This window comes from Echeneis naucrates, chromosome 14, assembly GCF_900963305.1.
Source record: "Echeneis naucrates chromosome 14, fEcheNa1.1, whole genome shotgun sequence".
NCBI classification, from domain to species: Eukaryota; Metazoa; Chordata; class Actinopteri; order Carangiformes; family Echeneidae; genus Echeneis; species Echeneis naucrates.
In genome coordinates this window covers 2240896-2261721 of record NC_042524.1, presented here as the reverse complement: position 1 = coordinate 2261721, position 20826 = coordinate 2240896, and the positions used below count along the sequence as shown (strand labels likewise).

General features: G+C 40.7%; 2 protein-coding genes across 3 annotated transcripts in view; both read left to right on the top strand.

The window, feature by feature from the left end:
• Positions 1-298: 298 nt before the first annotated feature.
• Positions 299-9669, top strand: scimp (SLP adaptor and CSK interacting membrane protein). Of its 2 annotated transcripts, none has more exons than XM_029520127.1 (5): positions 299-367; positions 1165-1283; positions 4212-4260; positions 4787-4857; positions 5486-9669. In XM_029520127.1, exons 2-5 carry the CDS (start codon positions 1172-1174, stop codon positions 5878-5880), a joined length of 627 nt encoding a protein of 208 aa, XP_029375987.1. In that variant the 5' UTR covers positions 299-367; positions 1165-1171; the 3' UTR covers positions 5881-9669. The 2 variants fall into 2 exon arrangements, with proteins under 2 accessions (XP_029375987.1, XP_029375986.1); XM_029520126.1 differs by having other exon boundaries at positions 4209-4260.
• A 2361-nt stretch (positions 9670-12030) lies between these two features.
• vps37d (VPS37D subunit of ESCRT-I) overlaps positions 12031-20826 on the top strand; it is a 28040-nt gene continuing 19244 nt past the window's right edge. The window contains exons 1-2 of the mRNA XM_029519954.1: positions 12031-12247; positions 17523-17694. Of these exons, the coding sequence (XP_029375814.1) occupies positions 12125-12247; positions 17523-17694 (295 nt within the window). The 5' untranslated portion in view covers positions 12031-12124. The remainder of the gene's footprint in view (positions 12248-17522; positions 17695-20826) is intronic.

Sequence of the window (20826 nt, the reverse complement as noted above, 5' to 3'; positions counted from 1 at the left end):
TGAAAGTGACATTTTTTCCAACAAGGTGGGAAACTATAAATACTCTGTGCTCAGAAATCTCAAAATATTATTTATATTGTATCATTTAGTTCTCTGCATTAATTCACTTTTACTATAAAATGATTTATTAATACTAAACACATGGAAGGAAATGTGGTTTACACCTACAACTCAGTTCAAGCTGTCATACAGCTGCATAGATGGGGGGGGGGGGGGGGGGGGGGGTTTGTAAAGTCCCAGCCATCAGCTTCTTCAGCTAACTAAGAGAATTAGAAACTGTCATGCAAATACAACAGAATTTCAAATCTCGCCACCATATTTCATCTTCCATCACTCGGCATTGAGCTGTTGGCTGTTTCCTGAAAGGGTGAGGTACATTCTGGTTATTTCTAAACAAGAGGCTGATGTTAAATGAATTATACTACTACTACTATTATACTATTCACTCTGTCATCATAAACTGTTTATAACAAACATCTTTGTAGTGTTAATTAAAATAAGAGATTAGTAGAAAAAGAAATAGTCATAATTTTACACTTTCAGGTGTGTCATGTGTAAAAAATATATTCATATAAATGTATTTCCAACATCCACTGAGGCTTAATTGAATCAATTAATCAAGTGTTTTTTGGAAACACTTGTTGGAAAATGTCAGGAAGCTGTTGCAAATAGACTATGTGAGGCACAGAGATAAAAAAAAATTCATGTCATTCTGCTCATACAGATAAGGAAATAAACACAAATAATTCATCTGAAAGCTGCCCTCCTTCATTTCAAGAGCCTGTCAAGTGCCAGCCGAGATGCCTCAGCCGAGCAGAGAATTATCTCTAAAAGTGTCCTCTCGGAGCAAAAACTAACACATTTTGATTGTTGCCTGCTGGTGCAGAAAAAAGACTTCCTCAAGAAAACAATGTCCCTCGAGATTGTCAAGAAGTCAGTTTGATTCTCTGAATGCTGAAGCAAATACAAAAATAGCCCATGGACTTAGTCAGCTCACTAAAGAAGGGGAAGTGGTGAATGGCCTTTTGGATACACAGTGCTGCATGCTGCATGCTGAAAAGCAGCAGCTCAGATGAGTTCTTGTCACAAAGTCTGACGTGTTTTTTGTGTGGCTCTAATCTTCTTTTGTTTTTGTTTTTTTTTATCTTCTGGGGTGTTGAGAAGCTCGCCCATGGCTCTTTTGCGCAAGTACTTCTTGGTCTGGGTGATATGTGGGATGGTTTTTGGGAGCGCGCTGATCAGTATCATCTTCATCCTCATCAACAAGTGCCTCCTCAGGAGAGGTAAGTTAGAGCTGTGTGTGAACTCGGTGATCCTCAGGAACCTAAATGTTGTGTCAGAAACGATAAATATAACAGCGCTGGAGTGAGTGCATGACTTTTTTTTTTCCTTTACGCCCACTTGAATATTGTATAATTGGGCCCTCACCAGAACTAGTGAGTGTACGAGGGAATGTGCTTATGTCATTAAAACAGCATTTCAAATGTAGGAAACTGTCTTGGGGTTATGACTTTTAGAGCTCAACAACTCTATCCAGGCAAATGATAATGTTTTGATACCGGTCATATATGAAAAGGTGGATTTAAGATTTTAAAACTTTTTATTTGCCACTGGCAGTGTAGACAAATGTAAAGTAACAAACTCAATTTAATCTAACGCTTTTCAGTTCACTTTTTTTTTTTTGACATTTGCCTCCAGTCCACTACATCTCAGAGGGAAGTACTTTTTAGTTAAATACATTTATTCACAGCTACGATTCGTGTTACTTTGGATTTTATATATTAAAAATAACGATTAGTACCATGATCATAATTATATCATGACACACAGTGAAAGTGTTTTGAAGTTTCAAATTTGCACATTTGGCCGCCCCTTTTTTGGTTCTGTACTGATCTGTAATTTATCCCAATCATGCAATTTTGGCCACACCAAAATGTCTGACCTCATTTATTGTCTGTTGTCCTCCAAAGGGGCCCACCATTTAAAAAATGAACATCATGTTCCGGAAACTAGAGACTGAGACCATAAAGTCATCAGGAAAACGTATACTGAGCTTATAAATAAAACAAGAAGTATGGTCGTTTTCCCATAGACTTCAATGCAATTGCCTTTTAATGCTAATACTTATGTCTTTTTACTTAAGTGAAGCTTTGAGTGTAAAACTTGGACTAAAAATAGAATATGTGAAGAAAGTTTTGTCAGGTGGAAAGTTTCCACCTCTAAATTATCTGACTGTGAGAATTTGTTGATCTCTGTTTCATCAAGACATTTTGAGAAGACCTCAGAAAACGACAGAGATGAGATAGCAGATAGATAAGATGTCACAGCTGGTTTGAGGTGTACGTAGGGACGTTTTTAAATGTTCCTGCTTAACCTCAGTTTTATGTGGCAGTCTGTGTGCTCTGGACGGGGAATCCCTCTTCTGCTGAGTCTTCTTGTCCGACCAGGAGACCTTGAAGCCGTCAAAGGCTTGCTGGATAGTTTTGTGACATAAATTAAATTGACTTGACTCCACATCACATGATCTGAATATCCTGGAAAGTCCACAGACTTCGCTGTGAATAGTTTTTCCTGGAACTGCATTGTTAGTGAGAAGCAGAACAGATCACGCTTGAAAAACTGTCGACTCAGCTACTAACTTAAAAAAATAATAATAATAGTAATAATAACAGTAATAATAAAAAATTCAACTTGACTTAAATTTGACCTGATTTGGCCTCGACAGTATTTCTGTGAGCAGCATGTTCAGTCTTTGATGCTCATGTGTAAAAAAATAAAAAAATGAAAATTCTTTAGCGACAAACAGCCGTTGCTATAATACTTTTGATTTACCAATATCCTGCATTTCTAACAGCATCATAATACAATGAATAAATGATGACGAGTTCTTGCAAATATGTTACTCATGTTTTACTGGCAGGTCCAGCTTCCCCTGTGGTTTTAGTGTCATAACTACTAATGCAATGAGTAAAAACCAACATGGAGCAGGAGAAAACTTCCGACATAAACATATGAATCATGTCTGCACATTCATTTTTTCATAAATGTGAGTTAATAGGAGAAATAACAAATTGTGTGCAAACATTTATTGTAGGGTTTCTTCATGAAAATGCCCTGTTATACAGAAATGACAACAAATGGTAAGAATTACATCTGTGGAAATCTTTCCTTCTTATTAAGTTAAATTTTATGCACCAAATCTTCCCCAATCAGAGGAGAAGCAGCTGATCCGGTGATCTGTGATTGATTTAAAATATGGGCAGTTTCAGGAAATTATCCCCCAAAAAAATCTTTAAGGTTTGGATGCTGGGTTGATTGTAGTTGTTACAGAAGTCCTGACAGCTTGTGTCGAAGCTCAGGGTTTGAAAGTTTACGTCCTGTTGGCCCGAGAGCCAAAGATCTCTCAAGATGACCGTTACAAGCTTGTTTTACCAAATGAAAAGTATAAAACACAAAACCTGTATGTTGGAGGGAAGTTCTGAGGTTTCATTCGAAAAAATAAAATAAGGGGAACAGTCAAAATGTTAAAAAGTGTAAAAGCAAAAGAAAAGGCCAGTCCAGTGTGCAGGGTGAGCTCCACATCAGGACAGGAAGTGGACGGCTGCTCCTCCTGCTTCGTGTGTTGGAGCCCTTTAACGCATCGGTCTGGTTTCACATGTAGACCTGGTCTGGTGCTGTGTGTCACCACCACCACTTAGTTTTTTTCTGTGCTAATAACTACCTGTTTTTTAGGCAAGAGGAAGGGAAAACACATCGTAATTCTCATTATGGCTGTGAAAGTAAAACTGCAAAGGAAAAACTATTATAATTGTATGAACTGCTATTATTAGGACTCCCTTCTGGATTTGATTAGCTTAGATGAAACTTTAATGATCACGGTGGGGGAACCGGCCTGCGGCGGTGAGGGGGGCTTATTTGTGGTAAACATGAAGCACATAAAGGAAGAGGAGTAATCCACGGGATGATCATATGTAACATCAATCAATCAAGTTGGTTTTACATTTTAAATGATGAAAATCTGCGTGAGTTAATGTGAATGTTTGCCCTCAGCTTTTTTCACAGCAGTTACCCCAAATTGAAGTGACGCCCCGTTAATGAGGTCACTGAGATAAAGCTTTGTGTTCGTTTATAATCCTTGAAGATTTGACAGGAACGTTTCTGAAAGTGTGCAGCTTCACTTAAGGTGTTTGTTCTCTTTTGTTTCTCAGCAGGAAATCACAGAATCTCAGAGCTTCAGAAAAGATCCGTCTTCAATGTCGAGTAAGATACAAAGATATTTTTCATTTGATGTGGATTTCTTACGGATTGTTAAGAGTTCAGCTGCAGAGTGTTGTTGCTGTAATATTTAATAGATCAGAAAATGAATGCCTCTCATGTCTATTCAACATGCAGCCTCAATATGGTTAGCTTAGCATCAACAGCAGCGCCATGAAAGACAAAAGACGCAAAAAAAATGTTGAAACATTGATGTAGAAATGAAAGTCAGTTATGAATCTTCATTTTCATCATCAACATATGAACCTGATTACGAATAGTTATAATACATTATTTAATTTATAGTCACAGTTATAAAACATTTCTGTATATTTTAGAGACTCAAGACAAAATTAGAACATTACAAGCTGTTTCCTGTTTAATTAGTTGCGTTCTGCATCGCCGAATTTCAGCAGCTAACCCACAGCAAGAAAAAGCAAAAGCAATAAATTCCAAAATGTGGAACTGAGCTTTCAAATGTTCCTCATTATGAGAAACGTTCACCTGAATGTTTCTCTTCTGTTTTTCTCAGAAGCAACAAATACCAGGAGAGACAGCTGGGAAGTCCTGCGCTGCCTCCTCGGACTCAATTTCTCACAACAGGCAAGACCACGTTGGATCTCTGAGTGGATCACATGATGCAATACTTCCCCTAAAATCCCCCCTCCACTAATTTATACCACACTATCACAAGAACTGGGTGAAAGTTCACACACACACACACACACACACACACACACAAAAAGACCAAAAATTTGTGGAAAACTGATGAGTTTGGCTTCGCAGAACCAAACAAACACGACCGATGACAGTATAATCAGACAACATAACGGGTAATGAAAATCTATCTTGTGTGAACTGAAATAAAGAGCCAAATCCAAACCACATTTTGTCATCAGCAGTTCACTTAAACGCTGAATGCTTTATACATGTATGATGTTTTAAGAGATTTGCTATTTACAAGAAGATCTACTGATGGTTTTCAGTACCTCCAAATATTTCAGTGTAGTTTTACATCAAATTTTCTTTTGCTATATTTATGTAGCTGACTGTGTTCTGCAGTGGATGAATATCTGATAAATCATAACGTACATCTCCACAAAGTCATGCAACGTGTTATCACTGGACAGCAAGAGCAAATCTTCAGCTCATAAGCCAACGATGTGGCTACGTTACCGATATATTAGCCGTAAAGTATTTTGTTGTTTAAGTTTGATGTTTGTTGTCTCAGAGGTCCAAAGCTACGAAAACCTGGCCGAGGCAGTTGAGAACGAACTCAACTCTGATAACTGTGAGCAAATCATCAGTGACTATGAGGAGGCTATGTCAGGATACGAGGAGGCTTGTTCTGGATACGAGGAGCCCATCCCTGAGTACGAGGAGGCCCTGCCGGAGTACGAGGAGGCCCTGCCGGACTATGTGGAGGCTCAGCCGGACTACGAGGAGCCGTTGGACCAGCAGCCCGACTACCTGCAGGTGGAGGATGAGGTGAAGGTCTTCCGCCCTCCTCCACCAAACAAGACTCCAGATACAGCAGAGGACAATTCTTCCACAGAGGACTACGACGACATTGGAGGTGAAGAAGGCGAAGCCCAGGATGAAGAGGACTATGACGACGTGGCATAAAGCCAAAAGAAAACAGAAGAGACGTGAACCTGAGAGACACTTTGACTTTATCTGGATCCTGCTGAGCTGAGAGACCAGAGCCACTTCGCTTCACAGCAGATTTCATTTTTGATTATTTGTATTTTTTGATATTATTCATGAAAAGGAAGTAAGAGATGGGATTATCTGTATTCTGAGGTCACGGGTGTTTGGAGAAAAGCACAAAGAACAGTACTGAAGCGACTGAAGTCTGATGAAACTGAAAGTGGTGTGATCTTCAACAGGTTTGATTCCACTCCATTATTCATGTCAGCATAACTTTAACATTGTTGTCAAGTGGACAGTTTATTTGATATAACGAATTCATAGAATTAATACTTCAGATGTATCAGGCCTAAAGCTTGATGGATGTTTTAACAAATCTGGTAAAATCATCCAGAGGTGGCGTCTGGTTGAATCCTCAGTCAGTGTTGAGAAAAAACTAAAAGCGTATTTTATTATTATTATTGTATACCATGACATCGTGTACAAAGTCAACCTATTTATACAAAAATGAACTTAATTCAGGTGTTTGTGTAAAGGCTTGAATTTATCTGAGCCTCACTGGTTGACAGCAGCAGCTAATCTGCGGTGTGTCGTGAGTCCAAAGGGCCAAGCTGTGACTCTCTCCAAGTTTAAACTGAACCAGTTTGTGACGGCTCGTGAGGCTCACTTAGCCAGAAAAGTGTCACCTTCATTCGGAGATTTGATGTCTATGTAGCACAGAAGCAGCCCAGTTCCACGTCAGCTCATATTACTTGGCTGAAATATATCCAAGCTGCGTTAGAGTGAGTCTGTGTGCATTCCTTATTCTTTTATTGTCCAATAAATCATGTGGAAAAAAAAAAAAAAAACCACAATCATGTGATTGTGTCTCCGCAGCCGAAGCCTGATTGAGCTTCTTCTTTTGAGACGCAGAGCGCTGTTGACTATTGCTCTGAGTGAAAATGTCTCATCAGCACAAATACACAAGATGTAGTTTATTTTTACCTCCTAAGTGGATAAAATGTGTGTTAATGTGCAGGAGAAAACAATCCCCAAATGTCGTTTGCTCCTGTTTGAATCTCATTTACTGCAAACGAGAGTCATGCTGTTTTAGATCATTGTGCCATTTTCCAAAAGACATTTTTTTACTTCCGTGGAAAGAGGTGGAGCTCGGATGTTTTTTAATGTGATTTGATTGACAGCAACGCAAATAAACACCTTACTCCTTAATATAAATGTCTCCACTGGAGGAAAGTGAGATGCTACATTTATTATTATAAAGATGATTTTTAAATGAGTCTTACGTTCTTTTGCAGAACGAATGTCTGCTGGCATTTATTTATTTATTCATTCTCTTTCTAAAAAATTTTCAATTTTTCCCACACTATCAATTTTGTATGATAAATTCTCTCCTGGACATGAATGAATCTGAAACTTTCTAAACATTTGAAAGTCTCCTGAGCCCAATTAAATCAATTCAGAAGCATCTTTGCACACCAAAACATCATAAAATTCAATATTCTGATGTTTTATTAGAAGTGTAATAATATGTATTCTACTCTCGTCTGCTAGTTTTGATTTTCCTTGGATTTTTGTGGCCTTTGGGAAAATTTTTAAAAACCAAGTTTTGTCTTGGATTATGAAGAAGATCATGTGGGAACAACCTACTAATGTAATTTTAGCTACTGAGAATTTGAAAGTATAAAAGTTAGCAAACTTCTCAATTAGATCAAATCCTTTAGAATCAAGGAGAGATTGAAATACTCTGTTTGGTTTCAGACACTAATTCACATCTTCTGGGAGATGGAGGAGTCTGTTTCCATCAACTGCCAAACCATCCCATAATGTATTGTTTGGTGGCGAAACGCAGAGCTCTCTGTTCATGGCTGACTGCTCCATGACACATTTCTTCAATTCGTAAAAATAAACAATTGCCTTGTCTGCTTAAACCATGAGTTTATTCACATAACCTCCGTTTGGCAGCGGTTGCAGGAGCAGTCAGCAGACGTGGTGATGTGGGTCTTCTGCTGCCAGCTGTGCAGACTGAAACCAAACCGGGGCTCATTTCCTGACTGCTCCACAGTCTGAAGTGCTGTCAAAGCCAGCGAGAGACTTCAAATAACAGAAAATCTGCAGTGAAATATTCAGGTCCAGCTCAGCTTCAACGGACCAGTACAATAACCAAAACCAAAGAAACCTCCAAGTAGAAGGCCTCTTCTGAAAGCTCCTGCTTTGTGACTTTGGAGTGTTATCCAGCTGGGGGTGGGAACTTTTGGCTACAAAGGGGAGCATGTACCCCCTGACTGGTATTAAGGAGCCCACGGTGCAGCGAGAAAACATAAGACGAAGGCTGCACACAGACCTCGTTTGTAGCTGGGTGCTGCCTCTTTTGTCTTTGGGTGACATGGGATCAGCATCAGCATGCTCAAAGACAAATCGGACATCTTGCAGATGAACACAGATCACAAGCCTGAAGCTGCACTCTGAAGTTCAGCCAAAGTCAGTTAATTACATCCTTTGAGTTACTGAGTACGTTGTGTTTCTCTGTTACCTTTTTGTGCACCGTTTCCCGGTCCAAATGAGCGTCAGTGTCCAGGGCCTTTAACAGCTGGAGAGGGGGTGGATGATAATGCCTGAATGAGCAGAGGAGCGACTGTGGTGTTGGGGTAAGTCTGCGTCGGGGTAAATGGACACGTTTGCTCACAAGCATCTGATGCCTCAGCAGAAGTTCAGATGGGTCAGAACAGAATCTGTTTCGTCCAGTCTTTCCTGACCGGCACCGCTGCTGCTTCAGGTTTCCAGGTGAAGAACCAAACAGTTTTCTGCTACACTTCAGGTCACTGGAGGGTTTTTGTTTGGCACAGATTTTTTTGGAAAGCCTCTGATTTTGTGCACTGTCATGCTGCAGCACGGCTAATTTGAGAATTACAAAAATTTGTAGTATTTGGCCCAGTATTTACTTTATTCTTAGGATTCCCAACCAACGGATAGGGCCCTTTAAAAGGATCTTTAGAAATTCTGAAAAGCAAATGTCAAGCAAACAGTCAGTGAGTTTGTTGTGTTCATGCAGGTTTGGATATCAATGAATTGTGAATTTTAATAAATTTTATATTTTGGTTTAAAAAGTGCAACGCCTGAGGTGGATGTTTCCTTAACCCAAATTTATTGTCACCAATAACTCAAGAAGGCAGCAGTAAAAAGTTTTCTTTTGCTACGTTTAATAACCTATAAATAACTGTTATTAGAGAGTACATAACCACAAGGCAAAATGAAAAATTGTTGGACTTCTCTTTAGCGTTTTTGTGAATCTCGCGTGGAAATAAAAGATCATTTTACATGTCTCAGCCTACAACTGTTATTTATCATAATAAGAGAAGAGACACTTTTCTTTGGAACAACTAATAGTTCATATAAATCTGTGGTGTGAAATTCTTGTGTGAGTCCTGCAAAATGTTTTTATTTTTATTAGGAGTCAAAAAAAAGAAAGAAAAAGGAATGACTCTTTTATAACGTGTTGTAGTTTTCATATAGTAGAGTTGCAGCTGTTAATCTTTTTGAGTAAGAAATGATTCAACCTCATTTGGTGTTTTCAGATATTTTTATGTCCCACAGCACAATTTTTACTTCTCCATTTTTGCTTTCATTTTGTCCCTGGCTTCCTCTGGGGCCCTCTGGTGGCTGCACAGCTCTGTGGAGCCTCGGTCCCCTCAGGCTGGGGCCAAATATTGGATTACAGACCGGGAATAAAAAAGCACCAAAAAAAAAAAAAAAAAAAAAAAAAAAAAATCCCCTAGATTTCTGAAAAAAATAAATGCCTTAAACCAAGTTTCCTGACCTACATACATCTAATAATCCCCTCGCAGAGACCACATAATAATACGCTGTCGGTCATCAGTCACGGCGTCACTTTGTCCTGAGACATTTCATGGATTTAAGTGGGTTTGGACACAGGGACCCTGCCACAGCTCTCCAAAGACAAGATGCAGGCCACAAAGTCAGCCAAATCTGTGGCAATTTGTGCACAAAATCAATCGAGGGTTCTGTTGAATCACAACTTTCTTCTGCTCTTTGCTTCTCTACTTTCAGAGCTCTGTGACTGAGCAGCATCTTTCCACACCAGGCGTAAGAATGATCATTTTGATGTTAATGGTTTTATCAAGTTCTTACGAGCAGTAAACCGGCCATGAGTCACTCCTAGATGCACTTAGCAGTGCTGCTCACCTGATTTGTATTCTGAACATTGAAAATTATTGTTGAAAAAAAATTCTTCACTTTTTGATGATGACTTTAACTTTGAAATGCCAGAATCAAACCGGAAGTTGTCTTCAAACTAAAAGTACTGTTCTGATGAGAGAGAAAGAGTTACTGGGATGAACACAAATAAAGAGAAAAATGTAATGTTGTAAAACAGAAGCTAAGCAGGTAAGATGATGCTGAAGAGATGTGGTGAGATCAGAAAAACATAAAAGCAGCACAGAATACAAAAGTGTCACAATTAAGAAGTAACTGAGATCATTTTAACCACATTTGCCTGAAAAATGTGTGAAAGGAGTTACTGATTGTTTTCATGTATTTCTGATCATCTCAGCTTCAGCTTACTGTGAACGTCTCACTGGAGGTATTTTACGGTGCAGAGAGGAGGGAGTTAAGGGCAGAACACTCATTTTGCCCTCAGGCTTGGCAGCAGCTTCAGTCATGCTCATGGTAATTTCCTGTTTGAAAGCTTGAATGAATTTTTAATCAGTAACTTTGTGTATGAACTCTAAAAAAAATCTTTATCATCCCCAGTAAACCAAATAATCTTTCAATCCAGTTTATATTTGCATTTCCAACGCCAGACCTCCTTCAAATCCAGCTCTGGAAAGCACCCTGAAGCTGACAGTCCCAAGGATGACAGGATACAAGTTAAAGACCTTTAGACACAAAAAAAATCATTGCTTTGTGTCACTTTTTTGTGCAAAAATGATGACAAATGCAGGCAAAGCAGGAATTTCCCTTTACTCATTTCACATCAATGTGCCAACCGTCACTTAAATTGGCTTTTTGTTTTCTTTGTTTTGGAGAGCACTTTGAGTCGTACTCTATAAAAGTCTAATTTAATTTGAATGTCTTAAATGTTGATTAAATTTACTTTATTTATGTTCTTGTTTTTTTTCAGTTGCCATAGGGTGTCCATTTTTATTCCTGTTAAAATCAACTACTTTTATTTGTCCCACCTTGTTCCAGCAGCACAAAGTTACCAAAGAGGTAGAAAGGAGATGAAAAGTGAAATAAATTAGTAATATTGGTCCCCTTTAAACACACACACACACACACACACACACACACTCCTGCCCCCTCACCTAAATTAGCCAACCAGACTATTAGATGTACTATATTTCATGTAAATACAGTAATTTTACAACCGCTTCCTCTCTCCTACTCTGACCCACCCTTCTTATTTGTGTGCAATCCTCTACCGACTCTTTTATTATCTCATAATTTATAATTCCACTGACTCTTTTATTATGTTTACTATACGATGCAATTAACTCGGTTTTATCACATTAAGTTCACATTTTATTGATCGACTGAATACACTACTTGCTGTTTTTATTGTGCATCTCTGCATTGTTGTACTGGGATACATAGAATTTCCCTGAGGGGATGAATAAAGTATCAATTTATCTATCTATTTATGTAAATATTGTATTTTTTATTCCCAAGGCACATTTTTTTAATATTTGTATTTATATTTAGATTGTTGTTTTGTTTTTTGTTTTTTTGTTCTTGGCTTGACTGGGCCTCAGTTCTTAATTGTGTACCCCCTCATGTGCATGCATATGTTGTTGACATGATAATAAAGCTTCCTTGAATCCTGAAGAAGCTATTTGCTGTATGTGGTCTTCTAGTTTCTGCTTCTCTATTACTGATCAGATTTGGTTTCCTTATTCTCCATTTCACTTTTACATGAAATAGAAAAAAATGTGCGCAATGACTCACAATACTTTTTAAAATAACGATTTTATGTCTTAAAAAAGAACCCCCCCCCCCCAAAAAAAAGAAAAAAAATGTCATGAACGTTGAGGTCATTTTATTTTGAAGGCGCTGACAGGAAGCGTGACGCCGCGCGCCGTCCGACGGTTGACTAACGCGCGTGCGGGCAGCTCGCGGCGCATTCCGCGATGTAACTGCCGAGCGGACCGTCCGCCTCCGAAAAGCGACTTTTTAAGGCGAAAAAAGGGGAATAAAAAACATAAAAATGTCCGGCCTGAAGGAGTCCGCCACTTGTCCCGAAGGCTACCGGGCTCTGAGCACCGGAGAGCTGCGGGAGCTGCTCCGGAGCGACGACAAAATGGACCAAATCATCCGGCTGAATGAGACGGTGGGTGCCCAGAACCGGCGGAGCGCCCTCGGCTCTCTCCGCCGGGTTCGAACGCTGTTTCCTGGGGCTGCTTTCCTTCGGTCTCCCCTCTTCTTCTTCGTCTTCTTCTTCTTATTGTTGTTGTTGTTGTTTATATTCTGAGTGGCTGAAAATAACACAGTTTGGGTGATGTTTTTTTTTATTATTATCATTATTCTTTTAAAAAAAAGGTACATCACGGTTAATTGTATTGTGTAAACGCAAAAAAAAAAAAATCGATCGTCTGCGTGGCGAGTGATCGGAAAATCCCCCCCCCCCAAAAAAAAACCCCTCTGTTTTAACACATCTGATGTCTCAGTGCCTGAACTGAAGGCATTAAACACCAAATTGTGTATTTTTGTGTGTTTTTCTGTTTCTTAATGAACCGCCGTGTCTCGGTGCAGAAGCCCCCCCAGGACGCACCGTGATGTGGGCATCGGTCCTCACGCCGGATCCCGTTTAAAGATCCGTTAATGCGGGATGTTCTCCCGTCCCCGGAGACCCGCACACCGGATACGAGGGGGGGTTGACTAAACGCTGAACTTTAATAACACCGTGATGATTTCGGCGTTATTTTAACGTGTGCACCAACATCCGTTTGAATAAAATGGGAACTTCCACAACTGTCGGTCCTCCGACTTCATCCTGCGGGAGACCCCCCGACGAGCGTGGGCCGGTTTCCTGTTTAAAAAAAACAAAAAAAGCGCACTTTTCCTGCAGAAAGATCAGTCTTATTGCGCCAGATGTGTGCCCGAATTGAAGGGAGATCCCTTAGCTACAGAAAACATCCGATGTCAGATCATTTTGAGGGTCCATGTTTGCATGGCAACTCCAAGAATAAGAGAATTCAGTTTTTTTTAAAGGAAGTCCATGTTGTCTCCTTGTCAGAGATGAATGGATGACCTTCCTAGCATCAAGCCACATACTTCATCCCTCCTGAGTCTACCAGGGGTTTCCAAACTTCTTCACGGCCCCCATTTTCATTCGATTTGCCTCGAGGTTGCTCGAAAACGGACCCTCTCGATCAGGAGATGGAAAAATTACATTGGTTTTCTTCATTGCTGCGCGCGGGGGAGATGGCAACAGTGGTTGCAGCGAAACAAATCTAGTGCGGGCCGATCATCATCATCATACATGTACTCCCTGCAGTGACATCAAGGAAATGACTCGATTGAAAAATCAAATTATGGTTCAAGTAATCTGTTCCCACTGTGAGAATGGCTGAACTGGACCCTTTGCGTCTCTTCTTCCTTGATTTACGAAAACATCCAAACCTGAGTCTTTGGGGATTTTTGCACAGCGAGAAAGTCACTTATTCAGTCGTTTCTTGGCAAAGCTTTGGACATTTGAAACGTGGGGCTAGGAATGAATTGGTTAAATCTCTCTAAGAGGTCATATAGCCTCATATAGCCCCCCACCCCCCCGTGCCCCAGGGAGCTGGGTCAGAGCCACAACCCAGAGATCTTAGGGGTGTTTCACTGGGTGGGTATTGTCTCAATAACTAATAGAACTGGGATGTTTTCTTCCATCCATGTATTCTTCTTTAATGCAGATTTATCTGGACTAAAACATGAACCATATGTGGTTATCATGGAAGTACAGACGGATGACTTCACAACTTTCCCTCATCTCCACACGAGCTCTGGGAGCAGAACGCTTCATTAATCTCATGTTAATGATGAATGTTATGTAAACCGCAGAGTTTAATCATTCATGATGATATGTACTACAGCTTGCTTGAGAAGTCTTTTACTTATTCTCATTCATAACTGTCCACAGAAGAGGCTTCAGAATACATGGATCTTTCTTTTGCAGTGATTAAAAAGCATCAGGTTTTGTCAGTGCTACAGGAGTTTCTCACACAGCCTGGAGTCATGCAGATCTGATGGCAAATATCTTTACAAATCCTGTGAGGTGAAACCGGTTTGCAGGTAGAGATCTATAAATGAAGAACAAAGGGAGAAAAGATTCATTGTGACCTCAGATGCACTGCAGCTGCAGTGCTTGGCTGAGGCTTAGGTGCCTCTCAGAATCACAACAAGAAAATGAGATTGTGTAGAAAGCCATTTCTGAATGAACATGAATCACATGAAGATGGAACCAAACCGCAATACGTTTTTGTTGTAGACTTAACTTGTCTGGGGCGGCGTGTATTGAAAACTGCCAGGCATTGGACATCTTTTTATATTCATAGTCTTTGTTGCTAATTCCTCATCACAAAGGCTTAAATCTAAATATATTTTTGGAAATATTTAGGATAAGTTCTTGTATGGCCGGAATGTAAGCGGTTTGATTTATTAATCTTCTACTGCTTATCCATTTCCGGGTCGTGGGGGGTGCTTGGGCCAATCCTGAGGGCGGGGTCCCCCCTGGACAGATCTCCATCATACGGCCAACACACAGAGACAAACAACCACTCACACGCAATCACAGACAATTTAGAGTCACCAATTAACCCAAACATGATGTCTTTGTCCGGTGGGAGGAAACCCACAAAGGCAGAATATTGAGCCTCCACACAGAAAGGCCCCAGGCCAGGAACTGAACCCACAACCTTCTTATTGTTGTGGGTTCACTCTGCCATCGTGCTGCCACAAGAGGATTAATTTCCTCCCGTAAATGAACATCACATTCGGTAAACCCAGAGTGTCATTTAGAGTCAGTTTCAGTACGCCTGATGGATGTAACTTTGATATTTCCTCTCTTTTCACTCTGTTTAAGTCTCTACTACCACCTGAGGGAAATTTCTGTCTCTTTAGCTGTTCAGGGCTCCAACTTGTCTCTGGCTGACTGTCTGTCTGCCACTCAGTGCTGAGCAGGTAGTGAAGAGTGGCTTTCTCACAGCTTGTAGACTGAAAACAGCAGTTTGTTCTGGCCAAAAACGATGTACTGTGATTTCCGGATTATAAGCCACTACTTTTTTCACACGCTTAGAACCCTGCAGCTTAAACAACTATGCGGCTAATTTATGGATTTTTACGGGTAACGAGCTTCATTACATTTAGCGTCACAACAGACCAATGAAATTGTTCAAATTAAATTAAAAGCACCCACACTAAATTTTTCAGATCATTTATTTTGTGCTTCACACACACACCCTTATCATGGAAAACACACAAAGCAATGATCTGGCGAAAAGGCGAAATCTTTGTGTAACATATTTCCTGCCATATGCCATTTCCTCCCATATTTCTGACACCTGCAGCTTAGAAACAAGTGCAGCCTATATATGTACAAAACTGTTTTTCTCTTTAAATTTCGCAGGTGCAGCTTGTATTCAGGTGTGCTCTACAGTCCAGAAATTACAGTAGTGAGTGAACCAGATTGTTAATTTGCTGTCAGGAAAAGCGGAAAACAATGAGCTGATGAATGCTAGAATGTTCTCTCACCTTTGGCCTTTTGGTGATCATTCTCACCATGAGTGACCTCTTTTTCACACTGCACCGTGGCATCTGGTAGGTGATTTTGAAAATATCCGTCGTAGCCACTTTAAAGTCGTCCCAAATGATGCACCAAGAGTGTTATCAAGCTGGCTTTCCGCAAGACACCGACTGTACATAGCCCTTCATTTCAGGGCAGGCCTTGTATTAAAACGAGGATTCTCTTTCATGGAAAAGTCTTCGCACCCCATCAATTTCATCTCAGACTGACTGTTAAATGAATGCCTTGAGTCTGCAGATGTCTCATTAGGCCTGTGCCTCATTTAGGATAAAAGAGAAACACCTATTTACTCCATTTCATGTGGCCAGACACAATGAACCGCAGAAAACAACAGTTCTGCCCTTCGCCTTCTCCAGTGCAGAACCTCGGTGCTCCCTCAGTGTCATTTGTCAGTGACAGTAAACACATTCAACCCTGTTTTACGATCAATGCATCATAACACAAAAAGCATTCCCTTACCAGAGACTGCAGCAGTTGTATGAGTAATTGACTAGCCAAAGCAGGAAATGGACTGTCCGTTTTGATTCCTGTTTAAGGAAACTGGATGGACCATTTGGCTGTAAGCCCAAAATAAGCTGTTATATTCATTCTTTTGAATGAACAGCTGATCTGTAAGTATTGCTTTCTGCACTCGTACAACCCACCGCTCAACTACAGGGCACATTCTGCGAATTCCTCTGAACTTGGGACTCACAGATCCTTTTTGATGACCCGTAAAATGTGAGACAGATGGGCCATACAATACTGAACTCAGTGAAACCGCCTTCAGGCCCCCAGTGACTGATTGTTGAAAGAAAGCCATTGAGTAAGAAATGTATCCGTGTGGGCAGAATCAGAGAAATGCTGAGGCTGATGGAGTAGTCAAAGAGGATTCAGACTTCAGCTCACAAAGTGGCATTGTGCCCCGGGACGAGACGCTGAACGCCCCTTTGCGATAAATCTGTGACACCTCTCTTTGGCAGCAATTAAATAAAGATTCGAATCATGTTTTATTTCGTTGTGGTCCAGAGACGGTGAGGCATTTCTTACACCCCCACCCCCCAAACATACACATACCTCAACCAGCGTGGCACCCAGATTTTCCAACATAGTCAGAAATGCAACCTATTACCTTCAAATATTTCTCTTAATCTTCTGTGTTTTAGTTGTATTGATAAGAATTATGGGGGCTGTTTAATTCATTAGTTGGTCAACACGCTGTTGATCAGTAACTCTTTTGAGTCAATTAATTGTAATTGTTATACACTTTAAAGTGTAGAGAATAAAGCAGTTCACCGAGTCACTTTCAAACACTCATAAAACTCACTGAACCGCAATTCGTTCTCAGTTCATTCAGACTGTGTGAAGTCCTGCAGCTGTAGTGGGTGTTACAACAACGGTATTGTAAAGAGCACCAGAACCGAAGGGACCGTCTTTCAGCAATTTATCATAAGGCATCACAACTTCCCTGCAGCTGAAAAGAAACAAAACGGACAATGAGTTGCATGACTCCTCTGACTGCAACGTCAGGAGCAGAGTCATCCGAGCAGTATGCTGAAACATTGTACACTCTATGAAGGTTTGTGTCTGAATTGCATTAAAATCCAGGTATGTTCACTTCACACCTGTTTGGGGGTATAAATCAAATCAAATTTTCATATCTGAAACAGCAAATAAGCAGAAAAATGACTCACTGTGGATTATTTGTTGAAGCTCTCCAAAATGAAAGTCTCTAAATGATTCCTTTGTCAATATCACAGTCCAGAACACGCCATTACACAGCTGTGTCACATGACCTCTGCTGCTATTTATTTTCTGACTTTGCTCTTCTGTTCAGTTTCAGGAGCTTCAAGTGGACAGGGAGACACTGATGACCTCCAACCGGAGCCTGGCCGAGGAAAGCCTCGCCCGACGACCCCGCCTTAACAACGGCAAACTCCAGCTGGCAGAGAAATACCGAGAACTGTCCAACCTGGCAACCAAATGTTGGGAGAAACAGAGTCAGCTTGGTGAGTTTACCCAAATAACGACAAGACAATGAGGAGGAAGAGGAGGAGGGGGGTGTTTTGGTTTCAGATAGATAGGACAAGACAGCAGTGTGGTGGTGATAGCAGGGCTAGATGGGTAAATACGCCCCAACTAAGAAACAGCAGCTCTGAAAAGACAGGAATCTCTTTCTCCTCTCTTGATACAACAACTTTCTATCTCCTTTTCTCCTTTGAATGGCCTCATACATTTGAGGTTTTATGTAAACTGCACTGAAAACAACCCAAAAGCCAGAGGAAAGGTTGCATCCCAACCACTAAAGGTTAAAACTAATTATATGTGATATCCCACAGTGGCTCCTCATTGTCTTCCCTTGCCATTTGCAGTCAGACGCATAACAGCACTATTGAGGCACAGAGAGCAAGAAATACATTTAAGTCACTTTTCACTCACTGTGGCACTCTCGCTAGGTCAGAGAGTAAAAGAAGTTTCACATCCGAGTACAGAGAAAGCTTCAGAGTGTCAGTGAGATGAGCTTTCAAACTGCTCAGCGAAAGTCTCAGCATGACTGGAGCTTGGTCATGGGAACGAAATGGAGCATATCAAATGCCAGCAGGAAGCTTGCAGCAGTTGTCAAGGAATTTGTGGGGTGAAAGGGGCCTTGTCTTTGTTTAGGCAAGTCTTGCTTTTGACGGGGCGTCTACGGGGCAGCACCAGAGGATGTCGTCTAAGCCTCGGCCCAAGATTTTTAAGCCTTATGGGCAAACTGTAGAAATTCCTGACACTGTAAGAGCCAAGCCAAAAGCAGTTGATAAAATAAATCCCTCTCCATTAACTTCCAGAGGTAATGGCAAATGCAGCTTATTCATAAGCGAGGGTATGCTTTAATGGCGTAGGCCCAGCCCACACTCATGAAGAGGCATTACCATGTTCCTGCCTCAGCTGCTGGCCAGTGATGGAAGTTGGGAGGAATGTTAAACTTCCTGTCAGTGTGTACGTACTACACAGATGCTGTCCCACCTCCCCAGCAAAGCAGGATGGGTGGGGGTCCAGCCTTCCTCTGCAAACACATCTGATTCTCATTTGGCACATCAAGGGAGAGCGTGAAAAAAGGTGAATGAGGAAAGGTTTTCTTGAGGCGAGTAATTCCAGCAGAGATGAACCGTGCAGTGGATCTAGGCCCGCAGCTGTATTGTTCAATGCTTCCTGCTGTTTATGTGGATGTGACCAGAGAAAGCTGGCAGTGTGCTGTGGTCCCCAGGTAGAGTTGAGACCTTGGATGCTTCTTAAAGTCTCCTCCAGACAATTCCTCACAACCATTTTTTGGCATCTGTTTCTCTCTGCTGCTTCCTGTGGCTTCACTAGTTGTTGATCATTGGCTCAGATGTTTATAGTGACGCACAGAAACCTCACACTGATTCCCACCCCGAACCAGGGCTGTCAGTTGATTTCCTGCCCTTAGTGCTTTTATATTAGAGTTTAAAATCAAAGTGATTAGAAGGGCTGAATGTTAACACTTATATCCATCTTTGATTTGATTTAAAATTTCAAAGAATCTATTTGAATTTTGATGATTTACAGATCAGACAAAATGTGGATTTTATGTAAAAGCCCTGTCTAAATTTTTTTATCCTTTGATTAAAAAAAAAAAAATTCTATATTCATCAAGGGAGAAACTATTGTTGCCCTGAATTTAAACATGCAGAAATAATAGGACACAAAACATTTTCTGTGCCAAACACATTCATCGCATCTTATGTTTTTTTTAGGCCTACATGTGCTGAACAGTTGAGAAATAAGAGTAATGTCTGCACCATCTAAGCAAGTGTCATTTCCAGGCATACTTTAATGGATCTGCCAGCATCGTTTCAGTCTGCTGCTTGGGAGCAATTCTGATCTATGAGAATGACGGGGAGGGGGAAAAAAAGTGATGGATAAAATGGCAATTGTGTGCAAGCACTGTGCAACACATGTGGCTTATGCCAGCGGCAATACTTCCACTATGATGAGCCATTTGAGAAGACATCACCCCAGTGAATCCGTTGACAGCACGAGGAGGAGAAAGTCGGGTAAAGAAGAGAAGCTCCCTCTTCCCCCTGCGTCAAAGTTTTGGTGATGTTGATCGTGAAAGATATGCAGCTGTGGTTGATGCTTCACTTCATGTTGATGGCATTTGTTTTAAATGTGACAATTATAGAGAAAAATGTAGAAAATGCTGCTTTTACTTATTTCCACTAATTAAAAAAAAAACCCTGCAGTTAATTAGTTGCCAATGAATGGTTTATCTTTCTCCTCTTTATCTCTTTTTGTTCCTCCTCTGTCCGTCACTCACCCCAATCAGGTGTGACCACATATGTGCACTTCCTGTGCCCACCATTGCAAATTAAAAGCCCTCTGAAAGGTTGGCGTTGTAGTGAGTGAGCTCTCAAAACAGACTTGCTATTTCAACAAAATTTTGCTAAAGCAGGGAGAATTAAAGTGGGGAAAACACTCAATCTAATGATAAACAATTTAGTCAAAATGTCTATTTCTTCTTCTTACTTTAATAGAAAGTGGCTTACATGTTGACAAGATCAGATTCCTGGGAGATATTTTCTGCACAGCTACAGCGCTATTTAAAACATCAATACTGTGTCAGAATGTGTGTCACTAATTATGGATCAAAGAGGATGGGCCTCTTTCTAGTTTTTGCACTGTGTGTATTTGCACAGTTGGAAATCCAGGTTGAAAGTAAGAATTACCAGCATATCCAGTAACTGCTCCAGCCACAGTGGCTGCAAGTTTTTATGATTTATATCCACAATCAAAGGCACACATCAGTGTCCACAAAGTAAGTGGCTAGTTTACTGTATTTATATGCCCACGTGGCCACTTGTGACTTCTCAGTGGGTGTTGAAAAGTATATGTAGGCGAGATGAGGCAGACTAAAGTACATTGATTGTTTTTTCAGACCTGTCCCTTGAGGACGTGTGCAACCATAGCAGTACTAGATAGTCACAGGATGCCTTTCAAGATGATGATAGGATTTGAGAAGCCATGTGAATGGGACCGTAGTAAGAGAGCTCAGACAGTGCACAAAAGATTGGGTGGTGGTTTCTCTTTCTTAAGTATCAAAAATCCAAAAGCATAAGGAATGTATTAAATGTGTCTTTATC